This window comes from Akebia trifoliata, chromosome 12, assembly GCF_017979445.1.
Source record: "Akebia trifoliata isolate Shusen 1 chromosome 12, ASM1797944v1, whole genome shotgun sequence".
NCBI lineage: Eukaryota > Viridiplantae > Streptophyta > Magnoliopsida > Ranunculales > Lardizabalaceae > Akebia > Akebia trifoliata.
The window spans coordinates 35,995,668-36,005,700 of record NC_141386.1 but is presented as its reverse complement, the minus strand read 5'-3'; the positions used below and the strand labels follow the sequence as shown (position 1 = coordinate 36,005,700).

General features: G+C 34.2%; 1 protein-coding gene across 2 annotated transcripts; it reads right to left on the bottom strand.

Moving 5' to 3' along the window:
- LOC147389958 (short-chain dehydrogenase TIC 32 B, chloroplastic-like) lies at positions 1 to 2,721 on the bottom strand. 2 transcript variants are annotated; one of them, XM_086419823.1, is made up of 8 exons: positions 2,397 to 2,721; positions 2,124 to 2,319; positions 1,897 to 1,976; positions 1,658 to 1,814; positions 1,463 to 1,544; positions 1,276 to 1,363; positions 1,125 to 1,171; positions 1 to 1,030 (listed from the first exon to the last, which is right to left on the bottom strand). In XM_086419823.1, the coding sequence occupies exons 1-8, from the start codon at positions 2,518 to 2,520 to the stop codon at positions 851 to 853; spliced, it is 954 nt and encodes a 317-aa protein (XP_086275949.1). In that variant the 5' UTR covers positions 2,521 to 2,721; the 3' UTR covers positions 1 to 850. The 2 variants fall into 2 exon arrangements, with proteins under 2 accessions (XP_086275949.1, XP_086275948.1); XM_086419822.1 differs by having other exon boundaries at positions 9 to 1,030; positions 2,088 to 2,319; positions 2,397 to 2,719.
- Positions 2,722 to 10,033: the final 7,312 nt, after the last annotated feature.

Below are 10,033 nucleotides of genomic sequence, written 5' to 3'. Positions count from 1 at the left end.
TTACAATATTCATTTAAAAAAAAAAAAAAACGATGTACTCACAAAAATATTCGTATTTTTTTAATCATTTAAGAATTTAGAAGAATAGTACTTGTATTGAAGGTAAAAAATTCATGAATTTTTCGCAAATTAAATGATAGATTGCTAACAAGATCCACAACTAGGGTTGTCAATGTGTCAGGTCTGGATCAAATCAGAGTTGATTTAGTACCTGATCTAATAAGGTATCAAATAGGACCCTCATCAGATCGGGTTTTCTCAGAGCTCAATATTAAGATCCAGATCAGATCCATTAACAATCGGATCGGACCAAACCTAATTTTATATACAAAATCTAAATCAACCTGATACATCTCAACAAATATATAATATAATTTATATATTTTTCTAACATATTATTGGATCAGGTCATTATTGAATCGAGACATGGTTGATTCAGATCAAATCCAATAAGATATCTATCTGATCCTTATTGGAATCCAAAACATCGACCCAAACCCAAAGTTATCGGAACGGATCAGATTTCGGACAGCCCTACTACGGCCACAATCCTAAGTTTTCCAACAATTTTAGAGCGAAGATTTGCCACGCGTGGCCTTCTAACTTTTAATTAGTGCGAGCCACAGCCCTTTAAGGGAAAGCGACTCAACACAAAAATTCCTCGCTCGATCATACAATTGTTCTAGAGTGTACATATATACTGTATACTGTAAATTTCTAAATCTCATTTTTCCCGCGAGTTTCCTTTTCTTCATCAATCCTCTCCACAAAGGAAACTGTGAGAACTAAAGACATCTAGTTGTTGTTGTTCTTTTTAATCTATTTTACTACGTTTGATCGATCCATCCTATTAAAATCTGGCTTGGAATCTTTCTGCAATCATGGCTTCAGAGGCGGACCATAGTCGTGCAGCTGCATTCGCATTCGAACCCATTTTAGAAGTCGAAGCTTCGTTACAGTCTGCAAAGTACTTCCCAGACACGCCCAATAGTCTCGGATGAGTTGCAACGTAACAAGTTGTTGCCGCAGCCTGAAGAACATAATCGACTCATCAGATCTATATACAATCGATTTGATTGATCGAAACTCGAAAGTCATTGATGAAGGTGAAGAATGTTAATTACTTGAGGAATCGTTTTCAAGAGCTTCGAAGCCAAGAAGAAAATCAGATCTGCGAATCATACAACCGAAACTTCATGATTTGAACCTCAAAATCGATTCAAATCTCAACGATCTATCAGTTTTCGTTGAATATTTGATTCGATTCCATCTCACCTGTAACCAGGCCTTCTCGATCTCTGGTGAGTCTCGTTCTAACGATCCCTGGATGAACGCAATTCACAGTCACGTTCGCCTCCATTTTCTGTAAAATTACGTCGAAAATTATAAAAAAATCTGTTAATTTCCCCAAAAAATAAAAATAAAAAATTTCTTTTTTAATTATGAAAATAATCGAGATCACCTTTAATCTCTCAGCGAGTTCCTTAGTATGCAAAATGTTGGCGAGCTTCGAGAGAGCATAAGCACGTGTCGCATCGTACGGACTGAAGATCGAGACAAAATTTAATCAGATTAGGTCAACATTTTTGTTTTTGATAAATATCGAATCAGTCCACAGAAAAAACTAAAATTCCTGATGTCTCTTCATCCTTCTTACCTTCTTTTCTTAGTAATCTCTTCGAGATAACGGATTCCGTCACCAGAAAACCAGCTATGAATGCTAGAGGAAACGTTTACTATACGGCCTTGGATGCCAGTTACTTTCGCCGTTTCAATCATCTTCTTCAGTAATAGTTTCGTTAGCAGAAAATGACCTAAAAATAATCAATAAATATTTTTATTTTTAACAGAACAAAAAAAATATTTATATATTTTTTTTTTTGAAAATTTTCTTACCTAAATAATTAGTAGCGAAAGTCATCTCGATTCCATCTTCCGAAAGAGCGTGATTGTGTGAGAATTTTCCCGCGTTGTTTCTGAAACACAGAAAATATATCGATCAAACTAGACAATTTTTATTTATTTATTTTGTAATTAAATTAAGGTTTTTTTTTTTTTTAATAAAAAGAACTAGAATTATGGATTACATGAGAAGATTGAGATGGAGATTTAGAGATTCGAACTTAGAAACGAAACTTCGAACAGAAGAGAGAGAGCTGAGATCAAGAGCCATCACGAGGATCTCCGAGTCTGGGAACTCCATTACGATACGCGCTTTTGTTTCCTCTGCAGCTTTGAGGCTCCTAGCAGGAAGAACTAGCTTGACACCGCGCTTGGCTAACGCTCGAGCCGTCTCGGCTCCAATCCCTGACGTGGCACCTGGTAAACCACACGATGTCAGAAAAACAATCGTTTTCGCTCGATGATGATTACATGTGGAATCAGTTTAGATTTACCTGTGATGATGGCGGTGATGTTGCGAAGATCTGGACAGGAATGGGTGACTTGCTCGGCTGTTGACTTGGAACCGAAGCCGCTGGCTCCGACGGCGCCGATTAGGTATTTTACAGTTTCAAGCATGTTGTACGTTGTTCTTGATTTATTCTTGGTTGTTTCAGGGCTTTAAAGAGGGCAAAAGGAAAGCAAGTACGGATCTTCACTCTTCACCCGTCAGCCAAACAGAAAAAGAGAAGAGCTTCTTGTCAGGTATGAGGTATGGTTTGCACATTAATCACTTAAAGCTTTTCCTTACTTATAGACCACACAGATAGAGAGAGAGAGAGAGAGGACAAACTAATGTGGTTTAAAGCAAACGGAGAAAGAGGTTGATGCAGACTAAAGTTGAAAAGTTTTGTACTCACAAAATTTTTCCTCACCCTGGTCACAGAATCCAAGATCCACCAATCACATGAGCCCGCGTTTATTACATGATTTTCCTTTGTTGTAAAACTTCCCTTTCTAGGCTTGATGTGGCACGCGCTAGGGTATCCGCAAGCACTGCTACGAGAAATTTAGTAAGCAAAACATCACTCACTAAAGTTTAGATGATTGGCGGATTTTTCTTACTCTTATCCCATCCTAGCTAAATTAACTATTGAATAATGATATCCTAACGAGAAAGTCTTCACTCGCTCAATACTCAGCTGACGTCTCACGAAAACGGAACCCTTGATATTTTTCCTTGGGATACACTATTGCTCATCTTCCGATGAAAATGTTAATGCCACGGCAACCGAGTGGAGACTTTCTAACTAGAAAATCAGCACTTTAACTATTTTTTGAATTGTGACGAATGCACGCTATATAAAATCATACGCGATTGTCATGGCAAGATCTGCAATTATGTGCCCTTGCCATATCAATCACGTATGATTTATTATGTGCATTCATCATTATTCATATATAAAGAGTGTAATTCTAAACTGATTTCCTACTACACTGCATCGATCTGATAGTGTTCAAAAAATCTTTTCCTCGAGATACTATTAAAAATTGTATACTTACGTGAAAACTGCCAGATCAGCATATTGTTGAACTCAATATCATAGGAAGTCAATTCAACAATTTTCATATAAAAATTATGCGAGTTGCAATCACAGCAATGTACAATTTCTATGTGGCACATTTTTATTGGTGTTTAAATACATCAAACTACATGTTAGATATAAAATGACTTAGGTGCTGTTTGTTAAACTGAAAAAAATAAGTGCTGAATAGCATTAAGCGCTGAAACTTATTAGCGCTGAATTTAAGTGCTGAAAAAGTTGTTTGTTTAGATGCTGAATCATATTTGTTACACATTACTGAAATTGATAATTGTCTTTGTTACCCTTACAATCATATTATACATTGTTTACATGTTTCAAATGCTTATTTATTATCAAACACAATAAAATATATTATTTCTTATAAAATTAAAATACAATTTATTTTAAATAATAAATAATACTCAAATCTTCAATTTATAAATAATAATTTCTATTTATAAAAACCCACAAATTTCAAATTAAAAATAATAATGTCATACAAGTCACCAAAATTTGAAATCAACTTAAAAGAACTTAATTTTGGATGAATAATTTTCAATGGAAATGAAGGATATGTAATTATAAGCACCCTATGAATTAATAAGGGCAACCCACACTATAGCCATTTTTTATTTTGTTTTATATTGGTTAAAGTTTTTGGAATGAGCAAATTTTAGTGAGGATAATTATATGGTCTAGAGATCATCCTCACCAAAAATCAGTCTATTTTGAAACTTCTAACTCATTAAAAATAGTTTTCAAAAAAAAAAAAAATGGACAATTTACGGTTCTTGAACTTGTTTTGATAGGGTTAGAAGTTTCAAGATGTGCTGATTTTTTGTGAGGATGATCTCCTCATTGTAGAGATCATCCTCACCAAAAATCAACTCATTCCAAAAATTTTAACCCATATAAGATAAAATAATTTAACTATGGTGTGGGTTTATTAATTGTGGGGTGTTTATATACTTATCCATGGGATATAAGAGGTAATATCCTTTTAAGAATAAGGGCATACTTGTCCGTGTTGAAAAAAGCGAAGTGCTTACCGCTTCAGCACTTTTTTTCAGCATCAAAATAGTGCTGAATTTTTTCACTTATTTTCAGCAATAAGCACGAGTAAACAAACGCGCTATTTTGACAAAAGTGCTAATTTAATTTTTTTCAGCAATAAGCACTGAAAAATAGCGCAAACAAACACAGCCTTAGTAAGGAAGAGGGAGGAAGAGCCTAGTGCTTAACACTCCAACAAAAATGTGTGACGTAGACAAACACCATTTTGGATCCTGATCCAAAACTATAACCAAGTAATTTGCCGTCTTTAATTTTTAGAAAAAAATGACAATATAACATAGGTTTTTATTTCAATAATATTTTTATTTAAATTAGGATTTTGCTATTATATCTATATATATAGATTTTACTTAGATATACATTACAGATATTTCATTTCCTTAAAAAAAAAATTGCTTAATGAAGGTGGGATCAACAAGATTTGAATCTAGATCATCTATGCCATGGGATGAACTCTCCTCAAGCTTTATCATTTATCTAAGTTGCACCTTCCATTTCTTAAAACCTGGTTATAATTTATGTATGGTATAAATCAAAATCCTCGACTCAATTGAATTTTAACATGTGTTTAAAATTTTAAAATCTCCATGGAGATATCTTGGCTCTTGACTAACCTCAATAGAATAATTAAGCTCTGACCTTGATTAAAACTTTTGAACGTGTTAACGTTGGAGAAGGGGGCGTGTTATAGTCGATTACATTGTGTGGAGGTAAAACCTACTGCTGGCAGATGTCACCATGGATACAAGGAATATTAGGATTGTTCTGACCCATTCGAGGAAGGGGTCTTAGGGACATCCTAGGATAATCATGAGTTAGAACAATGAATTAGGATCTAGCTTGGTCGGTAGGCATAAACCAAGTATGTTACTAATATTAAAGATCATATCAAATCCCAAAAAATCAAGGATATGGTGATATGTCAAAGATAAGGATTCTGAGTAAAATCAAGAAAAAGAATTTTAATTGAGTCAAGCTCCTAAATCGGGAAGGGATATGCAGACTAACATTATAACAAAAGCTTACGCCATCTAGACATTGGATCTACTCATGTTTGGTCAAACAAATGTTAATATCCCTGAATTTGATATAATTTATAATTTATAATTTTATGAATAAAATATCATGTGAATAAAATATATATTTATATGAAATTTCATTTTTTTTTTTAATTTCTATTCTCTTGATTATTGAAGTAAAAAAAACACAAGTTCATAACAATGAAGGAAGGAATAGTCTGCCCAATCATACTAGGTGAAAATTTTAGGATTTGAAGAAGTATTTGCATCCACAATTATGTTTACATTTAATTTTGCAAGTTGAAAGTTGACTGTTTTTTAATAGAAGATTGAAAATTAAATTGTATATTTCTTTAGTAGCAGCCTAAGAGGTTAATGCTCTAACTTTAATAATATATAATAGAGTCGTGCTGGGGTGACACAAAATTTATTGTGATTCTTATAATTTTGGCGTGGATATGCATACATAATCGTAGATAGTTTTTATTCGTATTGCGAGGAAACACATTTATGGTTACGCGCACATCTCATGTCAGATTTGTGAAAATCGCAGTAATTTTTTTCTTGTCATTTCAGCGTTTCCCTATATAATAATAATGAGAAAAAGAAATAGTACAAATTTTAAGGTGTATAAATTTTCGTTAATGCTGAGGTGACATCGAGATATGACTCAGAAACTTTATGTGTTTAGAATTTAGGGATGGATTTTACTTGAGAAAATCTACTCACCAAGAATACTCACGTGAAGGTACGAACGGCGGAGAAATTAAGGAATAAGAAAGGAATGGAGAATCAAGAATCACGACCACGCTTAAATATTAATTAATCGGCTGAGTTGGAGTCGTGGTCGTTGGGAAAAAAGTCGGCGATTAATTAATGCAAATAAACACACCTGTCAAGGAGGAAGTTGGGCATCTAAAGTAAGGAATCGCATGCGAGCGCGCCCATTTGCAGATCGGTCAATTATACGGCCTCGAATTTGCTAATTCCAGGGATAAAGTAATTTGGTCAATCATCCTTGTTCAAACTTCATCTCGATTCCCCGTAGAGAAATCCTTTTCAAAGTATGACATCATGCCTTGCATCACAAAAATGCACGTGTCACGTTTCTCTGACTCACTGGCCCACATATATATTGGATCGTCAGAAGGAGGCACATATCTTTGTAATGATGGGCCAGGCCCAAGGTTGAAAAAGGCTCGAATTCAATGGATACAATCACCAATCGTCATGAATTTTTGTGTCCAGGCCTACAAAAAGAAGATAGTACAAACATTGTTGCCTTAGTGGATTGGAATAAAGGTCACATGGCATTCCTGCGCCATGGAGTCATAGAAATTCAATGGCCCCAACGTCACCAAAGGATTCTCACATAAACATCTCTCACGTCCAACTGCACTCCTTCATTCCATCTGATTGGAAAAATGCTTTCTTATAAAATTCTTTTTTTTTTCTGGAAAATGACATTGAGAAAATGGATTTCTCAAAATCTTCTTTCAAGTGATCAATTTTCAAAGTTTGGATATGATTGAGTTTTCCTTTTCTTTTGTTTTCTATTATTAAGGATTAGAGACATTAATAAGTATCATAAAGTAAGGAAAAAAAAAAAAAAAAGAGAAAGAAAAAGAAACTTGTAGAAGATAAAGAAAGGCATGAAAGTTTCAGCTTTTAGGGCCCAGCCCAGGGGAGGGGGTACCATATCACATCATGCTCCATCCTCCACTAACTGTATAATATGCCCTTGACCCACTTCAGTATTTCAATTTTCAATGAATCTAGAGAGCATAAAATCCCTAAATATAAGGATAATGAATGAATATGAATCTCCCTTGCTTTCCTTGGTTTAGTGACGCAATGTACCATTAAAGGCCACATATTTCCTTAACACACCCCCACTCCCACATGGGAAAGCCACATATTTCTTTGTTTGGTTCTCCCAAGGTCTGTCTCACTCTGTACTTCTCTTAATCTTTCTTAGGTTGATCACTAATTTCATATTACTAATTAGGATCTCAAAAAGAATTTAAATATACCTTTTCTCTCCTTTCTAGATTTCTGTTGATGGTCTTTGAGAAGTGGGTTATTATTGTAATAAGACTTTACTCTTTACTGAAGATAACTGATATATTAAAACCATAGTCTTAAAACTCATCTAATTGACATCAACAATCCGATTGGATTTCGAGATGACTTGGCCCCAAAATAACAATGAAACCAGCTCATCATGGAGTCTATTCAACCATGTCAACTCGGAAATGGACCTAATGATATGAATGTAGTCATATTGAATTATTGATGCGATGTCGAAAGACTCGAGGGGAGGGGAGGGGATTTCCATAATTTGAGAAGACCTCTCTAATGATAAATGCAATGATTGTTTAGTCAACATATAATTAACAAGAGAAAGTTATCTACGATACGATATTTCATCAACGACATATATAATAAAAATATACGGCCCGGGCCAATTGTCGACTCAACTGGACTCGTGAAGTTTCCAACACTCTTAATCCCTATATTGAATGAGTCAATTCGCTTGTCAACTCTTGAAATTTAATATTTAAACACTATAAGTTATTTTAAATATTTATAAATTTTAAATATTTTTATTTGACTAGTTGGGCTAGATGGAGATGAATTGAGTCTGCTTACCAAATTTCAAGCATATGACCAAAATAAAGACTGTGGGTTTATCTAGATTTTTAATAGAGAGTTTATATTGCCAAACCAATTTTTACTAATGCCACACCGACTGTGTGCAATATTCTTTGTTGATTTATACAGGAATCAGTGAGACATTAGTAAAAGTTGGTGTGGCAATAATAGCTCTCTATTAATATTGCCCTTTAGGTAATTTAATTGTTTATATAATCAAAGTGGAGTATTGCTTATGTACTCACGAGAGTTGGATTGTAGTCCAAATCACAGTCTTCCTTTTGTGTTACATATTGACCCATTAATGTGTCTACAGATTGAAGCATTTGATTCATGAATTTAGAGAACAGATCCGTGAGAGCTTAACTGTTTATGAGTGGTTCACCACTTCACCTTTAGTATCATAAACACACTTCCACACGCGCATAGAGAAGGTCACACGTGTTTGAACCGTTAGAATATATATAAGAGACAGAGAGAGAGTGGATGCACCCGTAACCAAAAGTAGCTTTCTTCCTGAATTGTCTCTAATATAGATAGAGTGGATACTCCCTACCTAATCTTAAATAAATCTTTTGATTTCATATCTTATATCTGTATTTATGTTTGTCATCATCTTTGTGCTTAGCCCGCCATTTAATTATTAGAAAGAGTTTGAGTGAGAGACTCTTAAGTTAAGTCCCTACTTAATCATTTTATATATATATATATGTTACCCCTCCTTTTAATATCCAAAGTGCATTATTTGAATACTACCACTCATCAATGATTGCCACACTTTTCTGTGGGGCCCTCGAATCTGACTGTAAGTCTTCTCCCAAAATTAGGGTTAGGTTCCCAAGTCCCTTACACTAATTTATTGTTTGGTTAGAGACTAATAATCCTCCACTTCTTGTTAAAATAACTTCTCTTTACAAGCTGAGAATATAAAATATTGAATGTGGTGTTGATTTGATGATTTCTTATGAACTAAGGATGTCAATTCTTCACTCATTCTCTCTCCTATTTATATATTTTTTTCTTTGGTTTGCTTTTCTTATAGAGCTTTTGTGCTTTGAGTTGTTGGACCCTTTGATTGGAAGATCTAGGAGTTTTGGCTCTCTGTTGAAATCTTTTAGTGAAACAATAAGGTTCCTTGCTGGGGGTGGGGTTTCACTTATCATTTGAGTATCTATTAAGAATCCACCATCCCCACTTATGTACAAAACCCATTACTTATCTTGTGCAAATCATGGGATGTCATACACCCACCAACTTATACTATATGAATTAAGTAAAATTGGCTTGTGGGGTCTTTAATCCTTTTTATGATTCTCTCTTTTTTTTTTCCTTTTTTTTGTGTGTGTGTTTTTAATGTTAAATCTCTTACTAACTCCATGTAGCATTATTTTCTAATCACCATTCCTAATCAATGCTTCATCAACTCTAATGAAGGTCTTAGTTATAATCATAAACCTAATCATCTTTAGAATGTTGGTGCTAGAGGAACCCACTCTTTTTTTTATATTGTGGGTATCTCAAAATGCACCCCACAAAATGACGCCAGACCTCCAAATATGGGATCACCATGACCTTAATCTTGACACGTGGTCACCACAAGAGCACAATTTAAGCTGATCAATCTTTGAATGTTTTTTAGAAAGTTACCCTAATACATGAATTAAGGAAAAATCATTTGTAATAGTTTCCTAGTACAGTCCCGCTCAGAGGGAATTTTGAAATTGAAAGTTATAACAAAACTAATTTATATATCCCATTATGTGCGGGTATTGTTGACACATATTTACATTGATTGATCTTTTTAATTACAAAAGTAAA

Coding starts and splice junctions, on each gene's coding strand:
- LOC147389958 (XM_086419822.1), bottom strand. CDS start 2,520: ATGCTTGAAACTGTAAAATACCTAATCGGCGCCGTCGGAGCCAGCGGC. Junction 1,545..1,657: donor GAGATTACTAAGAAAAGAAG/GTAAGAAGGATG, acceptor CTCGATCTTCAG/TCCGTACGATGCGACACGTG. Junction 1,364..1,462: donor AACTCGCTGAGAGATTAAAG/GTGATCTCGATT, acceptor GTAATTTTACAG/AAAATGGAGGCGAACGTGAC.